The 22,446-nt window shown below is 46.4% G+C and overlaps 1 protein-coding gene across 2 annotated transcripts in view; it reads right to left on the bottom strand.

Annotated features, from left to right (window-relative positions):
* FHIP1A (FHF complex subunit HOOK interacting protein 1A) overlaps positions 1-22,446 on the bottom strand; it is a 146,015-nt gene that overhangs the window by 51,127 nt on the left and 72,442 nt on the right. For both annotated transcript variants that reach the window (XM_069978682.1, XM_069978683.1), the window contains exons 5-6: positions 3,511-3,669; positions 867-953 (exon numbers count right to left, since the gene is read on the bottom strand). In XM_069978682.1, the coding sequence (XP_069834783.1) occupies positions 867-953; positions 3,511-3,669 (246 nt within the window). The remainder of the gene's footprint in view (positions 1-866; positions 954-3,510; positions 3,670-22,446) is intronic.

Raw genomic sequence — 22,446 nt, 5'->3', positions numbered from 1 at the left:
AAAAGAAAATGAATTTAAATGGAGTACTCCTTTAAGTTGTAATGATGGCCCCTACCTACAAGCCTCTTGTGCAAATCATCATAAGCTGGATCATAGGAGAAACCATCAGAGTAAGATCACTGTGCTCTGATGAATTCTCCTATGGGGGGATTCCTAATCACACAGGAGGGGCGGCTGCTTTCTGCCCTAACCAAAAATTAAAAAAACATCCAAAAACGAGATCTCTTTAGATGCAAACTGGGTTGGGAACCTCCGGCGTAAGCTGTTGGCATTGATGGAATCCACACGTTTTTAGTCTTGTTTAGACCGGGAAGGTCGTCTATATACCTCCTATACCAAAATATCCCTCCCCCAAACACCATTGCATTTCTTTTAACCTGTACCATGGTTTAGGGCTCAATATAGACAAGGTTAAAGCTGAGGACTTCCACTTACTGAGGGGACCCTCAATGTTAAAGGGGTTATCCAGCGCTACAAAAACACGGCCGCTTTCCCACCACTCTTGTCTCCAGTTCAGGTGCGGTTTGCAATTAAGCTCCATTTACTTCAATGGAACGGAGTTTCAAACCCCACCCAATGTGGAGACGAGAGGGGGGAAAGCGGCCATGTTTCTGTAGCGCTGGATAACCCCTTTAAGTTAGGTGGGACCTGCATCTTCCAGACATCCCAGATATGGGACATATATATCACTATACAGTACGGACCTCAACTACCCAACCTCTTTTTTACCTTTTCGGACGACCTTTTGACCTTCCTACACGATACACATACAATACAATACGATACACAATCACTGATATTTTCCATTGTTTAAAAAATATTATAAAGAATTTGAAAATGAAAGAGAAAAGGCTTTGTGAACTGACCTTGTGCAGCGCCGGAGCCAGAACCGGTAAGAGGAAGCCATTGTAAATATAGTCTACAAGCTGAGCCCGGATCAGAGGGTGGGCCACCTGGAAAGAGAGGGTCTCAGGTTACTTTAAAGAAAGCGACGAGAGAGAACAGAGAAATATGCGGTCGATATCGATATTAATATATCTTCTCGGGACCATAATAGAGTTACACATTAGTCTTGTTCCTTCAGGTGCCCATTGATTCTAAGATGATTGCATTTATGTCTATGGACACCATTAAAGGGGAACTCCGGAGAAAATCTTTTTCTTTCAAATCAACTGGTTTCAGAAAGCTATACAGATTTATAATTTACCTCTACTTAAAAATATCCAATCTTCCAGTACTTATCAGCTGCTGTATGTCCTGCAGGAAGTGGTGTATACTCTCCAGTCTGATACAGTGCTCTCTGCTGCCACCTCTGTCCATGTCAGGAACTGTCCAGAGCAGAGGCAAATACCCATAAAAAAACTTCTCCTGCTCTGGACCGTTCCTGACATGGACAGAGGTGGCAGCAGAGAGCACTGTGTCAGACTGGAGAGAATACATCACTTCCTGCAGGACATACAGCAGCTGATAAATATTGGAAGACAGGAGATTTTTTTTTTTTTAAAGTAAATTACAAATCTACAGTATATAACTTTTTGGTATCAGTTGATTTGAAAGAAAACGATTTTTGCTGGTGTACCCCTTTAAATACCATCAGGAGACTCCTAACGACTGATTTCAGTAGAAATATCACCTGCTATTTGGCTTCTCTGCCCCTTGGTGTATTCCTGACACACCAGTGTCTGTGACATCTGACAATGCAATCTATTGTATCTTGTGTGATATTTATAGTTATTTACAAGCCTTACGCCATCTTTGTTTCCCACTGGGCGCCACATCTGCTTATAGCGAGCGCTTCCATCCTTCTAACAATCCGTCATTATTTATCGACCTAGAACCCACCGCCCTTGAGTTACTGCGTCACCCTAATATAGAAGCAATTAATAACGGCTAATTATCTATCGGAATACAGCGCGGCGGTGCGGTCCTCTACAGCTCAAGCAGATTGATGGCCGTCTCCGCTGTCTAAATCCTCTCGATGGGAAGTTATAATATATTCCGCAATGTTTTTAAAAGTTCAAGCAGATAATGATGAAATGACGGATGTGTAATGTCAGGATGCCAGTAAATATATTTGGCGCGCTCGCTATCATCTCGCCATACCTCGCTGCATTCTTTCAGGACATTTTTCATCTGGATCGGCACTGACATAATATATAACATACAATTATTGTTAAGTCGCTATAGATACGGCTGAGTACAAAATACAGCAAACATATCAATAACGGCCGTATTACACGGACCAAGTGCCCAGTGTAACAACCATCAGCCGACTAATCAATAAACGCACGTTTATCGGCTGATCGGCTGAACAGTCAAAGAAAATCAATGGGTCGTTGCTGGCACATCCCCCAATGCAATGGAGGACGTACAGCCAACAGCTGAGTGTAAGACAGGGTGCAGGAATTACCCCCCATTGTTGGGGCAGCGGGGTCCCGGCACAATTATTTAGCTGTGTAAGGCTCCTATTTGACAAAACGATTTTTTGACGATTAACAATCTCAAATGACCACTTTGGCGGACAACCTGAAATCGATCACCAAATTACTCACGTTAAAAGGGTATTCCAGGCAAAAGTGAAAAATACAGGGGGGTGGAAACATGAGAAAGAAGTCGTACTTACCTGTCCCAGTGCCCCACAGCGCATCATCACCGCTCACGTTCCCCCACCAGGCTCCTGAAGCTCCCGATCCTGGCGAGGCGGGACACAGCTGTAGTAACTGACTGGCTGAGCAGGTAGTTCCTGTGGGGCTGTGATGAAACAGGATCGGGAGCTTTGGGAGTGGTGATGCTGTGAGGCACAGGGACAGGTAAGTATTACTTCTTTATTATGCTACCAACCATCACCCGCCCCTCTTTGCCCAGAGTACCACTTTAATATAGTTAGGGTACTAAATGAGTCAGTTCATGCCACGAGGCCAGTTCAATGCTACATATATACGGGCCCCTGAGTATTCTGACATATACAGTATATACAGTAAGTACACCATCTAACCAGTTTGGAAGTCACATTGTCCCTGGTGTCAGATTATGATGGTATATGATGGTATATACTCATGTGTGACCTTATGTTGCTTTTATATCTAGTGTTTACGGTTCATCAATTAAAGTAGAGCGTAGGAATATAGAGCGAGTCATTTAGTCCTAATAAATGGGAGGTGAAGCTTCCGGAAATGTAATTTCAGGCCTGGAGCATTAACATCTCGGCAACCTTCACATGTTCCTCTGAATCTAAAGGGAAGGTATCTCCTGGCGGTGACTATAATAGTCGCAGCGTCTTACACCAAACATGTAGAAAACACTTCCCGCTAATTATAAGTGATTGGAGTCACACCGCTCTTAGACCTTCATCAATGTAAAGACAATGGCAGAGAACAATGTCAGAACGCGGCAGAACTCAAGGGCAGCGGCACTGCGCAGGCCGAGGAGATTACCGATATACAAACCATGCAAAATTATATAGAAAAAATAAACACATAAAACAACTGCCCCGAAAAGGAATCTACTGACCTGGATGACGGCATTACAGAACTCCAGAGAATTCATAAACTGTATAAGTGACGGGACCTGCAGCCAATCTTCTTTAACAAGACAATGCCATTCTTCCCCTTTATCCTCCAGCTTTGTTGGTAACGAAGAATAGAGACCACTCAGTCCTGTTGCGAGTACCTGGAAAGAGCCAAAAATGTCACTTTATATATGAACGGTCACACGTATAACACATCTTACTATATCTTGGCATATGCCTGAAATTGGCTTGTGGATCAACACAATCATTAAAGGGGTATTCCACTCATATAACTTTTAATATGTCATGGTGAGACTAAATTCCTCCCATGCTTGTCATTATCTATTCTGTCTCCTTCCCCCAGTTCTCAGCTGCTGATTTCTGCTGAAAACACAAAAATCTGTGTGTGAGCTTTTCTCTCTGTCTCCCCCTCTTCCCCCCTCCCTTCTGAGAAAGCTGATGTAAACAAGTCCCTGGCAGGCTGTATCTGCAACACTGTAGCTTCTTTGTAATGCTGGGAGGATTATTCTAAAACATGGGTCTTCAAACTGTGGTCCTCCAGCTGTTGTAAAACCCCAATTCCCATCACACCCAGATAGCTAAAGCTTTGGATTTGGCTGTCCAGGAATGATGGGAAATGTAGTATTGCAACAGCTGGAGGGCCGCAGTTTGGAGACCCATGTTCTAAAAGGTCACATTGCTGATAAACTCACTGTGATTATGCTTCCCAGCATTACAAAGAAGCTACAATGTTGCAGATACAGCCTGCCAGGGACTTGTTTACATCAGCCGTATCAGAAGGGAGGGGGAAGAGGGGGAGACAGAGAGAGAAAAGCTCACACACAGTTTTTTGTGTCTTCAGCAGAAAGCAGCAGCTGAAAACTGGGGTAAGGAGACTGAATAGATAGTGACAAGTATGGAAGGAATTGTAAAGCAGACAATGATTGCTATGAGAGTCTCGTACTTCATCACAGAATGATCCATGGTCCAAACATATTGAGGCAAATGTCAGCAATATCCCTATACAGAAACGGCCTTTCATCCTGATCCTCTACATTCCAGGAAGATCGGGCGTCATCTGCAGACAGATCGCCACTTTAAGTATAAAATAGTAAAGAAGGTTCCATTATGGTCTGGCACAGCGTCGTCATCCGTCAGGGTGCAGACACGGCATTTCCCTCTAAGCGGCCGGTGATCCGCTGCCAAGGACAAAAACTGCAGGAAAATGGCAGGTAATATAATAAACTGCTGGGACGGTTAACTCCGATGTGAGTAATTACACAGAGCGGCAATGAAAATGTGGAGATCCCGGTGAAGTATCAGCTTATTTAATATTAATCTGAAGCTATAAAGACGCTTTGCTGATTTGCAATTTGATGTCCCGAACGTTATCGGTGGATTCCATCATCACAAAGGTCACCGGACTGATTTTACTAATTAATTCTTCTAGATTGTAAGTGTCGGCTTTCATATTATAGACAGGCGCATAAAGAAGAAATAAAGATGAGGGTTCCGTCCAGTGTAGAAGAAATAACCGGACTGATTACCCATAATAGAAGATGCATAACGGTTTATACTGCGGCTTCTTCTCATTACCAGAGATTAGGGTAACTTCTATAATGGTTTACATGGGAGAATTACACAGGTAATATACATGTGGTGTCACACCACGGGTGTTGCTAGTCTGTACACCCCTCACAAAAGCCTGTACTCAAGGTTCAGTGGTAATGAAGTTATGCCTAAGTTTTGCCACTAGATGTTGCTACTATAGATCTATGTACTTGTATATTGCACAGCTGTAGTGAGCAAGGGGTTATTGTTTTTCTGTGATCTGTGCACATTGGTGCACATTTACACAAAGAGAGCACTTTCTTTTGTCCACCTATCTCTATTCTCCTTTTTCCTTTGCACTCTCTTCTCCACCACTCACAGGAGTTATTACATACCCTGTAGGAAGTTGTCACATGGGGAGAGGAAGTACACACCCACACTTAGTCAGTCTTAGCCAAGTTTCTGTATAGAAAAGAAGCAAGACAAGATGATCCCTGCTGTAGTCCAGCTGGGCCCTGGCTCTGCCAGGTCCCCCACCAAGTCCAGTGTAGTCTATTCTGGAGTGTGGTAGTGGACGGACACACATGGGAGACGCAGAGACTCTTTTCTTAAAAGCCACCCTTATACCAACTATGCATTGCTAAACCACTCAAGAGAGGACAAGTCAGGGATCATGCCAACCCACGCCGTTGAACATCTATAAAGGTGCAGGACAGTATCCTGAAACATCTTGCAGCGCAGGTGTAACCAGGTAATTTTGGCCACCTTGCTCAACTCAGGTAACAAGGACTGGGGTTTGTGTCACCCTGTTAGGACAGCTCACCCGACACTGCAGGGCAATAGTTGGTATCATGACAGGGGTCAAAGCATGGACACAAGTACACTACTCTCAAGTATTCTCCTCCTTCTTCTTCTAAAGTTCTGACAGAGCATATTTCTAAACTGGGTTGGGACTCTCAGGACAAATTCCTCTGCACTAATCTGAACTCTCACAACCTACTCTACTCCGCTATTCTGAACTTACTCTACTTCTCAGCACGCCACCAAGTCAGCACCATCAGTCTACCTCTGCAGCTCTCAGCACAGATTTTGTCCAGTCAGAATTCTATTGTCAGCTGGTGAATTAAGTGTTCCTGCAGTAAAGAAGATTCTATAGTAATAGGATTCTATTGTTCCGGCACCTACACAATAGTTACACCGTCCTTGGGTCATCTCCCCTTTCTGTGATAGTCCAGGTAGGTCACAGCTCCACTCCAGACAACCGTGATAAGTACCCAAGGGACCCCCTCACAGCCCGGCAGGTCACCGACCACAGGGGAAAGGGTATAGCCAGCCTCACTAAACTAAAAGCAGGTGTGCCCCCATACCTGTGTGCTCAGCCATACCTGTTTTCTTCTAATCCTGAAACCCCCGGCACTTAAACTCCGGAACAATAAACCCCCTGATGGTGTCACTGGCCGGCCATGGCCTCTGTGCTTAGCAAACTGTGTGAACAGAGACGGATTAAGGGTACCATGGGCCCCGGGCAGTTCAGAAATTGTGGGCCCCCAGCTAACCATACTCCTTCTAGCCCTGCCCCCAACCCGCTAACCACGCCCCAACTAACCATGGCTCCTCCCAAGCCACTGCCCCACCTCAGTTATATAGACTTTTTCCCAGGTCTTTTTGGCATTAAATATAGTAATTTCGTAATTATTTAGCAGACATGATCATTAATCCCTTCACGAGAACAGGCAAGCATAGCCAGGGTTTTTAGCCTGGCAGTTTCCCCATGTTGTCTTCCTGACTGAATCCTGGTCGGTCAGGAGTCTCCCACTTCCCGGCATATAAGACATATAAGACATATAAGCACAGATTATACAGTCTTACCCCCAACTTTGTATGCAGCAGACTGATATATACAGCAGCCCATGTATCTCTATGTGTCATACACTGGATACACAACAGCTCCTCTGATATACTGCCTCCTAGTGGCCATATATATATCACAGTCTTTACCACTGCACTTCTCTGCCTTGATTTACTATAGACGTGGCCCCACAAGGAATGTAACTAGGGGTGCGGTGAGGATCTGGACCCCACAGGTGCTTCACAGATTTTCAGAACAATATGGCGTTAAAAAAGAAAAAAATAATTTTTTACACTAAAACGTTGTTCTAGCCTTAAATTTTTCGGGTTTTGGGGGCGTACACTTACGCCCGCGGTCGTTAAGGGGTTAAAGAAAACATTGCTGGCTTCCTGTCCCACAATCCTCTGCTCTCATCTGATTTTTCCTCAAGGTGAAATACAAATTAAGGCTATGTTCACACACCGTTAGAGACCGGCCGTTCCGTGACCTTGGCCGGGTCACAGAACGGCCGGTCTCTGGCCGGATCATCTCGGCCGGTACTTAAGTACCGGCCGGATGATCTTTCCAGCCATGGAGCTCTGATGCGGGCGCATCAGCACGCACCCGCATCAGAGCTTCCCATAGCGCACAGTGAAGCAAACAATTCATTGAATTCCGGCCGCAGAAAACTGACATGTCAGTTTTTTGCGGCTCCGCATGGGATCCTGGCCGGAGCGTATACAATGTGTTTACGCTCCGCCCAGGATCCCATTCATTGTTCCACCCCGCAAAACTACGGCCATAGTTTTACGTTGTGTGAACATAGCCTAAGAAGCACTTAGAGAAAGCCTTGTGGTCCCGACTGGCCGTAACTAGAACCCGTCTGTGAGGGATAAAACATGAACCGTATGGATTGTGGATAAGAAAGATGAGAGACATACAGAGAGATACAGAGACATACAGAGAGGTACAGAGACATACAGAGAGATACAGAGAGATACAGAGAGGTACAGAGACATACAGAGAGATACAGAGACATACAGAGACATACAGAGAGATACAGAGAGGTACAGAGAGATACAGAGACATACAGAGAGGTACAGAGACATACAGAGAGATACAGAGACATACAGAGAGGTACAGAGACATACAGAGAGATACAGAGACATACAGAGAGGTACAGAGACATACAGAGAGATACAGAGACATACAGAGACATACAGAGAGATACAGAGAGGTACAGAGACATACAGAGAGATACAGAGAGATACAGAGACATACAGAGAGATACAGAGAGATACAGAGAGATACAGAGACATACAGAGACATACAGAGAGATACAGAGAGATACAGAGAGATACAGAGAGATACAGAGAGGTACAGAGACATACAGAGACATACAGAGAGATACAGAGACATACAGAGACTTACAGAGAGGTACAGAGAGATACAGAGACGTACAGAGACATACAGAGACATACAGAGAGATACAGAGAGGTACAGAGACGTACAGAGAGATACAGAGAGATACAGAGACGTACAGAGAGATACAGAGACGTACAGAGAGATACAGAGAGATACAGAGAGATACAGAGAGATACAGAGAGATACAGAGACGTACAGAGAGATACAGAGACGTACAGAGAGATACAGAGACATACAGAGACATACAGAGAGATACAGAGAGATACAGAGACATACAGAGACGTACAGAGACGTACAGAGAGATACAGAGACTTACAGAGAGGTACAGAGAGATACAGAGACGTACAGAGAGATACAGAGACATACAGAGACGTACAGAGACATACAGAGACATACAGAGAGATACAGAGAGGTACAGAGACATACAGAGAGATACAGAGACATACAGAGAGGTACAGAGAGATACAGAGAGGTACAGAGAGATACAGAGAGTTACAGAGAGATACAGAGACATACAGAGACGTACAGAGACGTACAGAGACGTACAGAGAGATACAGAGACTTACAGAGAGGTACAGAGAGATACAGAGACGTACAGAGAGATACAGAGACATACAGAGAGATACAGAGACGTACAGAGAGATACAGAGACATACAGAGACGTACAGGGACATACAGAGACATACAGAGAGTTACAGAGAGGTACAGAGACATACAGAGACGTACAGAGAGATACAGAGACATACAGAGAGATAGAGAGAGTTACAGAGAGGTACAGAGAGATACAGAGACATACAGAGACATACAGAGAGATACAGAGACATAAAGTATTACAGTGCATGGTATGTGGAGTTGCATTTAAAGGGGTCGGAATAAAACATCTGACAGCCTGTCCACCGGATATCCTATCAATGATTGTCAGGGTGCTGATACCCGGCCCCTTCCACGTCCTTAAGCTGTTTGCCACCTGGACTACAGAGAGAACTCAGAATCTGTTGGCTCTGTTCCCCTTGTAGTGGCGGCCCCGGTGTGCTGCCCTTGGTTACTATTAAAGTGAATTGGAGCTGCAGTACACAGGTGTCGCCACTACACAGTGATCAGAGCCAACTGGTATCAGTTCTATTCTCAACCTATTGCAGACATAGAACAACTGATTGGCGGGAGTACCGGAGTCGGAACCCCACTGATCAACTATTAATAGCCTACCCCATGGGCAGGCTGTCAGCTGTTCTATCCCAGACAACCTCTGTAACCAAGGTCCTAACTCCAGTGTCTGTGGGTGAAGCCAGATATAAAGAGAACTATGAACATAAGGGGGGACATTTATGAAGGGTCGGACAGGGGCGTACAGCACGCCCGGGAGAAGGCGCAGATTCACCCCTTCTCTCTGGTTTGGGCACCCAGCCGGCCAGATTCACTAAGAAGCGATAGGGTATTTATGACCGGCATATAAATACGCCGGCCTTGATAATTCCCCCCAAGGTGTCGGCAGAACTGGGTGATTTCAGCAGGACCAGACTATCTTCTAATGTCCATGGTCAGGGCCACAAAGGTTCAGGCATCTTGGATTTCAATTGGTTTATACAAGCCTTTTGTTCTCTGGGAGATAAACCAACACCTGCTTCCTTCTGAGAACACATACCAAAAATGTTAGTATATAGGTGGATAGGGAGAGATACCTGCCGATTTCACAGAAATATACAGTATGATGACTATAAATTCTGAGGATTCAGGTATTGTGCTTTACCTGTACATAAAGACGTATAATCAGCAACTCAAGTAGTAGTAAATAATGTGGAGCTTGGCGCTCTGGGGGTGGGGGGCGGGACGGGCATACAGTGCTCCTAACGGAGCCCCGCACCCCGGATTACACAGCTAACAGCACAGGAACGGAGCCCCGGACCCAGGATTACACCGCTAACAGCACGGGAACGGAGCCCCGGACCCAGGATTACACCGCTAACAGCACAGGAACGGAGCCCCGCACCCCGGATTATACCGCTAACAGCACAGGAACGGAGCCCCGGACCCAGGATTACACCGCTAACAGCACAGGAACGGCACCCCGGACCCAGGATTACACCGCTAACAGCACGGGAACGGAGCCCCGGACCCAGGATTACACCGCTAACAGCACAGGAACGGAGCCCCGGACCCAGGATTACACCGCTAACAGCACAGGAACGGAGCCCCGGACCCAGGATTACACCGCTAACAGCACAGGAACGGCACCCCGGACCCAGGATTACACCGCTAACAGCACGGGAACGGAGCCCCGGACCCAGGATTACACCGCTAACAGCACAGGAACGGAGCCCCGGACCCAGGATTACACCGCCAACAGCACAGGAACGGAGCCCCGGACCCAGGATTACACCGCTAACAGCACAGGAACGGAGCCCCGGACCCAGGATTACACCGCTAACAGCACAGGAACGGAGCCCCGCACCCAGGATTACACCGCTAACAGCACAGGAACGGAGCCCCGGACCCAGGATTACACCGCTAACAGCACAGGAACGGAGCCCCGGACCCAGGATTACACCGCTAACAGCACAGGAACGGAGCCCCGGACCCAGGATTACACCGCTAACAGCACAGGAACGGAGCCCCGGACCCAGGATTACACCGCTAACAGCACAGGAACGGAGCCCCGGACCCAGGATTACACCGCCAACAGCACAGGAACGGAGCCCCGGACCCAGGATTACACCGCTAACAGCACAGGAACGGCGCCCGGACCCAGGATTACACCGCTAACAGCACAGGAACGGCGCCCGGACCCAGGATTACACCGCTAACAGCACAGGAACGGAGCCCCGGACCCAGGATTACACCGCTAACAGCACAGGAACGGAGCCCCGGACCCAGGATTACACTGCTAACAGCACAGGAACGGAGCCCCGGACCCAGGATTACACCGCTAACAGCACAGGAACGGAGCCCCGGACCCAGGATTACACCGCTAACAGCACAGGAACGGAGCCCCGGACCCAGGATTACACCACTAACATCATGGGAACGGAGCCCCGGACCCAGGATTACACCACTAACATCATGGGAACGGAGCCCCGCACCCCGGATTACACCGCCAACAGCACAGGAACGGAGCCCCGGACCCAGGATTACACCGCTAACAGCACAGGAACGGAGCCCCGGACCCAGGATTACACCACTAACATTATGGGAACGGAGCCCCGGACCCAGGATTACACCGCTAACAGCACAGGAACGGAGCCCCGGACCCAGGATTACACCGCTAACAGCACAGGAACGGCACCCCGGACCCAGAATTACACCGCTAACAGCACGGGAACGGAGCCCCGGACCCAGGATTACACCGCTAACAGCACAGGAACGGAGCCCCGGACCCAGGATTACACCGCTAACAGCACAGGAACGGAGCCCCGGACCCAGGATTACACCGCTAACAGCACAGGAACGGCACCCCGGACCCAGGATTACACCGCTAACAGTACAGGAACGGAGCCCCGGACCCAGGATTACACCGCTAACATCATGGGAACGGCACCCCGGACCCAGGATTACACCGCTAACAGCACAGGAACGGAGCCCCGGACCCAGGATTACACCGCTAACAGCACAGGAACGGAGCCCCGGACCCAGGATTACACCGCTAACAGCACAGGAACGGAGCCCCGGACCCAGGATTACACCGCTAACAGCACAGGAACGGTGCTGAGGGGGATGGAAAGAGACATACCACGATAACAAGAGCCGCCATTTTTTAGTTAGACATATTGCTGGCTTATACAGTATATATTTACGTGCAATTTTAACTTCTCAAGTTAGAAATACTGGGAATATGAAAAATTTTATGTCTGTGAATGGTACAAACTAAAAAACTGTGCAAAGAAAATTACCCAGAAGAAAACGCAACACCTTGACGGCACAATATACTGGCGGTGTTATGTAAATTACCGTCACTCCATCTACAGTAACGCTTATTTCATGTAAATTGAATGACAGTGTCAGAGTCACGCGGCGGCCATAACTCCGTCTTTGTGAGCGGCGTATAGGACTTCCGCAGAGACGGCTGCCATCTCAGGGCTCCCCTGATTGTTGTCGCGTCTCGTTGGAGATATTTCGATGACCGGCTCCATACATCCTTTATGTCCATTATGGAAATCAAACAGAAAGCTAAATTGCTTCTTCAGCTCTCGGCTTCTGATCTTTGATAAAACCAGAAATATGGAGAATTTTGATGCTTTCAACCAAAGTGCGACCTCCGGTTCTATTCTCTCCCCACTTGTCGGAGAGTCGGTAACGTACATTGCAGTCTCACAGAGCGAATACTCGATATACATTCTAAGATTGTCGCCCTTCACCGTCATATATGAATATAGACGACGTATATAGGAATGCACGGACCACACTCGCTGTCAACTCACTGACATGGTTGTCAAAAATCATTTCTTCACCACAGAAAGAGACTGGCCTAAAGAAATGACGGATATTCTGCAGCGTGAGGGAAATAATAGATGTGAGTGGGGATGAGAGGCGGCAGTCACACCGAGACGGACGAGGAGCTGAGCCGTGCAGGGGAACGAGAACCTCCCTGGTCTGCCAGCACTGCAGCAGCGTCCTCTGGAGAGCGGGGAGGGTCCGGCTGGCTGAACGGCAGCAGAGGAGTAAATTACACCGCAATGGCCCATTAGGTGGGATTCAAACTACGTTTTTGCAGTCTGTGTTTTTTATTATTTTTTTTTAATCAGTTTTGACTGATGGAAAAATGGATGCAATTGTGTGCACCGTTTTTCCATTGACTTCCATTGTTAAAATAATGACCACATTTTTGCGTACGTTAAAAAAAAAAAAAAAAACACTTTTTTTTAATAATAGAAGCCAATGGTAAATTGGATGTAAAAAAAAACAGACTGCAAAAACATAGTTTGAATCCAGCCCTACAGCTATTTGTGGGAAAATTCTAAACAGTCTCACAACCTCTTGTGATTTCTGTGGCTTTGGCTGCTGTAACACACAAACTCTTTTGCATTAAGGAAATGGTAGCTGTGTATATAAAGCTCTAAAGCCGATGTATCTTTGCTCTGGACCCCCGTCTCTATGACTCTGATAGGCTGCTATAGGGTACTATCTGATAGGCTGCTATAGGGTACTATCTGATAGGCAGCTATAGGGTACTATCTGATAGGCTGCTATAGGGTACTATCTGATAGGCTGCTATAGGGTACTATCTGATAGGCTGCTATAGGGTACTATCTGATAGGCTGCTATAGGGTACTATCTGATAGGCTGCTATAGGGTACTATCTGATAGGCTGCTATAGGGTACTATCTGATAGGCTGCTATAGGGTACTATCTGATAGGCAGCTATAGGGTACTATCTGATAGGCTGCTATAGGGTACTATCTGATAGGCAGCTATAGGGTACTATCTGATAGGCAGCTATAGGGTACTATCTGATAGGCTGCTATAGGGTACTATCTGATAGGCAGCTATAGGGTACTATCTGATAGGCAGCTATAGGGTACTATCTGATAGGCAGCTATAGGGTACTATCTGATAGGCAGCTATAGGGTACTATCTGATAGGCAGCTATAGGGTACTATCTGATAGGCTGCTATAGGGTACTATCTGATAGGCTGCTATAGGGTACTATCTGATAGGCTACTATAGGGTACTATCTGATAGGCTGCTATAGGGTACTATCTGATAGGCTGCTATAGGGTACTATCTGATAGGCAGCTATAGGGTACTATCTGATAGGCTGCTATAGGGTACTATCTGATAGGCAGCTATAGGGTACTATCTGATAGGCAGCTATAGGGTACTATCTGATAGGCTGCTATAGGGTACTATCTGATAGGCAGCTATAGGGTACTATCTGATAGGCAGCTATAGGGTACTATCTGATAGGCAGCTATAGGGTACTATCTGATAGGCAGCTATAGGGTACTATCTGATAGGCAGCTATAGGGTACTATCTGATAGGCAGCTATAGGGTACTATCTGATAGGCAGCTATAGGGTACTATCTGATAGGCTGCTATAGGGTACTATCTGATAGGCAGCTATAGGGTACTATCTGATAGGCAGCTATAGGGTACTATCTGATAGGCTGCTATAGGGTACCAGGGCTCAGCGGGATCACACTTTTAGGCTATGTTCACACAAGGTTGTTTTGAGGCCATCTCTCTGAATGTCCGTCTTTTGATAATTACAGCCGTTAATAATGATCAAATACACAAGACAATATCGTGAGCATACAGCAGCCTTAAGGAGAACTACTGACTCACTGCAAACTATCTTTCTAGTATAAGTGAATAGTAAATGAGTACAATTTGTAGTCCTCTATGTTCCTGATATCCCTGAGATCCTTCTAGCATCAGATCTGTGTGTGACTTTGTATTCTGCTGATATATATTATAATACTTATTCCCATTTATACTGCTATGCAGACAGGAAACGTATATAAAGTACAGTGAATATACTGAATATACTCCATGCAGAACACAGTGATAACGCCTCGCAATGGCTCCACCTGCAGGATATGAAGAGTAAAGACTTTGATAGAAATCTATATAGTGATGGGACTTTCTAGTACGTAATAATGAGCCAAACAGGAATTTTTTGGAAATTTGACAGGAAACCAAAGCAGAAGCATAAAGGAGAGTAAACTTACTTTTCATGACTACTGACACTGAAGATCTGATATAAATGATGGGCTCAGGGCAGTGCGAGTCTCACATTCCTTAAAGTGACCCTGTCCCCCTTTCTGGATGAGGACGCCTCTACACAGCTGTGAGGCTGAAATTCTGCAGTTTTTATATCTCACTTTATAAATAGATTTCTTGGTGCTTGATCCAGTGAGAAATGCTTTTTATTGCTGGTGGATTGTGCCACCTGGGCGGGGCTTCATGGCAGCTTCGCCCCGCCCCTCTATGACATAATCAGTGTCCAGGCCCCATCCCCTCAGCAGCCATTGGAATGGGACGATCTAGAGGGGGTGGGGCCTACATTTTCAGCCATGAAGACCCGCCCAGGTGTCACAATCCACCGACGACCAAAAGTATTTTTCACTTGACCAAGCACCAAGAAATCTATAATACAGTGAGGTGTAAAAACTGCAGAATTTAGGCTTTACAGCTGTGTAGAGACGTCCTCATCCAGAAAGGGGGGGGGGGGCAGGGTGACTTTAATCCTCCTATTTATATCTAGAGATGAGCACATATACAGTACTAGCGAAGGGCTTGGCTAGGCTCGGCAGTCGGCTTGCCAGTGTAGCGTACAGGAGTTGGGGGTTTCCCTAGGGTTGGGCAGAGAATGGACCCTGTATTCTATTGACATAGATTCATAGGTACCAGAAGTAATAGAGAAGCCCCAGAGGAAACTACAAGTACCAGCATCACCATCTATAACACCTCAGGGGGAACTACAAGTACCAGCATCACCATCTATAACTCCTCAGGGGGAACTACAAGTACCAGCATCACCATCTATAACACCTCAGGGGGAACTACAAGTACCATCATCACTATTTATAACACATCAGGGGAACTACAAGTACCATCATCACTATTTATAACACCTCAGGCAGCAGTAATAGAGAAGCCCCAGAGGAAACTACAAGTACCATCATCACCATTTATAACACCTCAGGGGGAACTACAAGTACCATCATCACCAACCGCCTAGGTGCAGTCCCCTCTATAACCTCTGTGGCCGTATTTACCTCAAGAAGAGAGAGTTATTAGCACTCGGCCTGTGACAGGATATTTCTCCATATATACAGCATAGCCTCCATCCCCCCTGAGACCCCCGCACTCCAGGCGGCTACATCAGCTTCGGCCTTTGAAGTCCTTGACGCTCCGTGACACTTCGTTCCGGGTGCCTGGAAAAGCTGGATCCAGTCCTAGGAAACTTCTCCCAGATTCCCAGGACTGGATCCAGCTTTTCCAAGCACCGGGGGAGATTAGTTACGGAGCAGCACAGGCTTCAAAGGCAACAGCTGACGATCCGACTGCCGAACCTAGTGAAGCCCTTGCTACTTGCTACTTTTTTACACTAGAAAAACTTGCATAGACATTTACATTCACCCCTAGCTTATTATATAGTTGCAGATCCCTTCTCATCTCACACGCTTATGGTTTATCCACAGGAACCCGGCCAAATGCCAAATTACCCCAGAGAGGTCCTTGCTTTCCAGAGGTAGCATCAACATTTATCAGACAAAAAAGAAAATGAGGAACAAGGGGAAATTATCTGAGGTTTTGGGGTGAAGGATTAGAAGCAACATAAGAAAATATGACTTTACTGAAAGAGTAGTAGATGCTTGGAGCAAACTTCCAGTAGATGTGGTTGGTAAATCTACAATAAGTGAATGTAAGCCACATAATAATAGAAATAATGTAATAAGAAAAGAAGAAACAAGAAAATAAGAGCCGACTAGATGGACCCAGGGGTCTTTTTCTGCCGACAACCTCCCATGTTTCTATTTACATTCTATCCTATGGAGGTGGGGGTACCCCTTTACATTTGTTTTCGTGAAGTCTTTTTGATAATCTTTGTAGTTACATCAGTGATTACTAACACTCCATTGTATATCATTGTCTCACACAACACTTTGTATTGCTGGGAGGTCAACGGTTCTACAGGAAAGCCTGAAGGATTTCTCCCGATGAATAATTCCCCAGATAAGTGTGTCAGCATTCAGGAGACATAAGAAGCCGCTTTACCATAGAGAGGAGATACACAGAATTAACCATAAATCACTGAAATAAAAGGTTACAGGACTGACTGATTCTCCGCACGGATCCTCGGCAGCCATCTCCCCATTCTGTATGCTGCAAAGATTTCTCTAAATTATTCTCCAGGCACCTTTAAGTGTAAACCAAGTAGAGAAAGAGCTAAACATGAAAGTAAATCACAAAGACTAGGGTTACCGGATGGAATTATTCTACAAATGAGTCCTCTAAAATGGTGCAGCAGGACCTCATGAAGCCATCTCCACTATATATATATATATATATATATATATATATATATATATATATATATTATGTTTAGTGGTTTTCTCTAACAAAAATGAGCTGGTTGTATATAAACAGGTTTATAATGACCTTTTACTATTGGGGGGGAGAAGTAGATATAAGAGGGAAGCTATTAGTACGATTGTGCCGATATGGTTCCCTCCGGAACCGTATAGATCAGTTGTGCTGATTGGTTCCCTTTAAGGGGGGCCACAAAAGGTCAGCAAAATATTATTTTATTTTAAACAATGTCATGTTTTTAAAGTGTAAGGCTGGGTTCACACTGCGTTTTTGCAGTCCGTTCAGCGTATCTGTTTTAATTGGTTACTTTTAACGGACAGAAAAACGTAGTCACTACTACTTTTGTGTCCATTAAAAAAGAAATGGATCCATTTCGATTCATTTGTTTAAAAAATAATGGGAGTCAATGGAAAAACGGATCAAATTGGATGACCCACAATTGCATCTATTTTTGCATCCGTTTTTCCCATAAAACATATACGTTAAACGGATTGCAAAAACTCAGTGTGAATCCAGCCTAACTCTCAGCTCAGGATGGGCTGCTGTCCTGTGTGCACATAAGGAGCAGCACTAGTTCTGCCCATTCTATCACTGGTATATGGCATTTCCCCTCTTATTACTCTGCACCATTATCTCGGTGTCTGCTGTTACTATGCTCAGTTGCAGTGTGGATGCAGATTAGCTTGTTCCTATACACTAGGGGGGACATCTACTAGTACATTCTGGCGTACACCTGTCGTATCTCCGGCTTGCCCGATGGGCAGGTGGGGGGCAAGGTAGGGACCTGATTTACCATGATTTAAATCATAGCAGAAATTTACACCTGCTCACACCCACAGACATGCCCCCTAACCACACCCACATCCTAAGACATGCCTCTAACCACACCCACAGACATGCCCCCTAACCACACCCACATCCTAAGACATGCCCCTAACCACACCCACATTCATGCCCCTAGCCACACCCACATCCTAAGACATGCCCCTAACCACACCCACAGACATGCCCCCTAACCACACCCAAATCCTAAGACATGCCTCCTAACCACACCCACATCCTAAGACATGCCCCTAACCACACCCACAGACATGCCCTAATCACACCCACATCCTAAGACATGCCTCTAACCACACCCACAGACATGCCCCCTAACCACACCCACACCCTAAGACATGCCCCTAACCACACCCACATACATGCCCCCTAACCACACCCACATCCTAAGACATGCCCCCTAACCACACCCAAATCCTAAGACATGCCCCCTAACCACACCCACATCCTAAGACATGCCCCTAACCACACCCACAGACATGCCCCCTAACCACACCCACATCCTAAGACATGCCCCTAACTACACCCACAGACATGCCCCCTAACCACACCCAAATCCTAAGACATGCCCCCTAACCACACCCACATCCTAAGACATGCCCCCTAACCACACCCACATCCTAAGACATGCCCCTAACCACACCCACAGACATGCCCCCTAACCACACCCACATCCTAAGACATGCCCCCCTAACCACACCCACAGACATGCCCCTAACCACACCCACAGACATGCCCCCTAACCACACCCACATTCTAAGACATGCCCCTAACCACGCCCAAACACTTCTCCCACTATCATAGGGCAGCACAACATTGTTTTACTTACAGCATTTTCTTTGCTCTGTGCCAGCCCTCCCCTCTGTGCCAGCCCTCCCCTCTGTGCCAGCCCTTCCCTCTGTGCCAGCCCTCCCCTCTGTGCCAGCCCTCCCCTCTGTGCCAGCCCTCCCCTCTGTGCCAGCCCTTCCCTCTGTGCCAGCCCTTCCCTGTGGGCCTCCATAAGCAGCCAGGACACAGTGTCCTTGGCTACCATTGCACGGCACAGCCCTGATGGTGAACAGGGGTAGACTTCTCCCTCTGCACAGGGAGAATTCTCTCTCTGTAGCCCTATAGATGCTGCAGTTGAGCTCAGACGCCCAGTGCTGACAGTCTATGCGAGAAGTCTCAGAGACGCATTGGAAAGTGTGACTTCTGGTCTTCAATTGACATGGAGACAGAAGAGGGGTCACCAGGGGCGATTACGTCACTGCGTGTGGAATTTGAACAGCACTGTGGGACCAGAACAAGCCGCGCTGTGGGACACTGATCGACAATGGTGAGCAGCAGAGGGACAAAAAAAAATTGGAGTACATTTATTGTCTTTTATTACCTTGAACGGTTCACAAATTTTTGGTGCAAAATTCAGGTTCTTACGAGCCGAACCTTAAATGAATCGCACAAAACAGTGACGTAATTGCAGGCGTATAGCTGTTTTGGTGCAGTTCAGGTGTTTGCTCATCTTTACTTATCTGTCCGCGCCCCCTGGGGTCCTCAGTCTCTGGTCTGCGGTGTCCCCCGCGGCCAAAATCCTGCTCAGCCAATCACTGACTGAAAGCACAACGGCCAGAGTAACAGCCTGCTCAGCCAATCACTGACCGAAAGCACGACGGCCAGAGTAACAGCCTGCTCAGCCAATCACTGACCGAAAGCACGACGGCCAGAGTAACAGCCTGCTCAGCCAATCACTGACCGAAAGCACAACGGCCAGAGTAACAGCCTGCTCAGCCAATCACTGACCGAAAGCACGACGGCCAGAGTAACAGCCTGCTCAGCCAATCACTGACTGAAAGCACGACGGCCAATCACTGACTGAAAGCACAACGGCCAGAGTAACAGCCTGCTCAGCCAATCACTGACTGAAAGCACAACGGACAGAGTAACAGCCTGCTCAGCCAATCACTGACTGAAAGACAGCACGGTGCCCAGAGGAAGGGTCCTATTAGACAAAGCTATTTTTAACGATAAACAATCCCAAACGAGATTGTTTATTGTTAACCTGAAACTTTTCACCATATTACACAGCACGATAGTTGTTTGTTAAGATCATCACAACTATCATTTACTCCATCTGATCCCAGCAAAGAAGGAACAATTTGGAATTACACTGATCGATTAGTCAACGAATACGGAATTACAGTATGGAATTAAAGCCAACGATTAACAATGATTTTAGGGTCAGACCTAAATCAACGATCAAGGACACACTAATTATTTTTCGACCATTACCTGCAGCTACACAGGACGATTGTTGTGGTATCCCACCACGGGTGTTGTCTAGAGCACCTGAGTAAGTCATTCCTTCAGGTAAACAAAAGGGAGATGTAGCACCTTGTTTTCCCCACTAGATGTCACCATTGTTTTTGTGTCTTCTATGCACAGCTAAAGTAAAGGGTTAACTGTAACATATCACGTGTTTGTGTGCTGACTGGTCACAGGTGCTTGCTCTTTCTAACCTATCCTATCTTTTCTCTCTCTCTTGCACACACTCAGCCCCAACAATCACAGAAGGGTTTAGATTTTACCCCTGTAGGAGGAGTTAGTTTCTGTTGGAGGAAAAGAGGACAGTTCTTACTTAGTATTTAATGTGAGAAGAAGCAAACCTAAAACAGTTCCTGCAGAAGTTTAGCCAGAACCCCTGACAGGGATTAGAGACAGTAACTAAAGACTTATTTTTCTATGCAAGCAACTAAGTACACTATGTAGTGCTAAGCTTCACTTAGGGTAGAGAAGCCATCTAGGATAACCCTTGCCCATGCCAAGAACCGTTCTAAAACAAGCAGGACAGTCTCCTGAAACAAGAGGAACTGACCCCAGTAGAACAAAGCTATGCGGAAAAGGTCTACGTATCCTACTGCGCAGCGCAGGACAACTGGGAAGTCTCGGCAACCTGCTAAACCCGGATAACTGACAAATGGGGTTTGTATTACCCACCTAGAACGGGTAACTCGCAACTAGGGTGCATGGGCAGCTCAGAGCCAACTAGGCATCTGTAAGTACAAGTATCACTTATCACCTCTTTCTACACATTTGTTACTACATTGGGCAGGGCTCCACTGGTAACTCCTCTCCTCTTACTCTTCTCTACATCAGTGGTGGTACCAACATCCCTCAACGTCTGTTACCACTCCAGGTTACCGTGACAAGTGCCCAAGTGACCCTCAACACTTCTGGAGGTTACCGACCATTGGGGACAATAAACCGGCCAAAGCAGTTACCTACATCACACCTGTACAAAAATATCCAATACTCAACATCACAGAAGTTGCGGGCTGGAGGCACCCGAAACATAGATGAGGTCAGACAGACACAGAGGTCTCAGTCAGTGAGTGGCTGAGTGGGGTGTCACTCCAAAGATGAAAGTGACAGCCCACTCAGCAAAACAGTAGACAGGTGAGCAGACCATTTTTTCTTTTTAGATTTTAAAACAAAGCTTTGCAATTCTAACTCTCATCCCTACTTATAACTGATGTATCCCTAACCACACAATACTTCAGGGGCCTGATGCATAAACAAATGTTTTCCTGTGGTTGAGCCTAACCAGTACTCGAGATTGGTAGAAGTGACAAATCCTCTAAGCTTCTTTCTTTGTGAAGCAGGTGCACACGGACATAGCTCGCTCCATAATTATATAGTCCTCCAACAATTCCGCAGCAGCTTCAGTATAAACATAGGCAAATATGTGTGTTTAGTAGACAAGAGGGTTTCTGCCCAATTCTACTATCACATTCGTGCAGCAAATCTGCAACAAAAGAAACTGTGTATTATGTCATCTCCTGGGCAGGGGCATAACTAGGATTAATGGGGCCCCATAGCAAAAAGCAGTATGGGCCCCATGGCAGCTGCGTGGTCTGCCTCTATGGTAGCTACACCACTGCTCCTGGGAAACTCCTTAAAAAGGTTAAAATCTTGTTTAGTAGATCCCATAAAGACATTACAATCCCTAAGTAATAAAGACGTCTATGCCTGTAAAGCTTTCATTCTAATAGTTTACTTTTAGATGAGGAAACTGCAGTACAATGCTATAGAGTAGCAGTTACGGTGACTGACACATAATAGGGGACTGCTCAGAATGCAATTCCCTTATAGATCATAGAAATACTAGTTCTGCCTGGAGCCTCAAGTAACCACAACCAAATCTAACATGTCAGCTGTACATTATTTTAGTCTTGGCTCTGTCCCAATTTTTTAGAGACGCGTTTCTGCCATCAAGTTCTAAATACGTTTTCC

Source organism: Dendropsophus ebraccatus, chromosome 7, assembly GCF_027789765.1.
Source record: "Dendropsophus ebraccatus isolate aDenEbr1 chromosome 7, aDenEbr1.pat, whole genome shotgun sequence".
Taxonomy (NCBI): Eukaryota; Metazoa; Chordata; class Amphibia; order Anura; family Hylidae; genus Dendropsophus; species Dendropsophus ebraccatus.
Note: the sequence above shows the minus strand (reverse complement) of the source record. Positions and strands in the feature narration are given on the sequence as shown.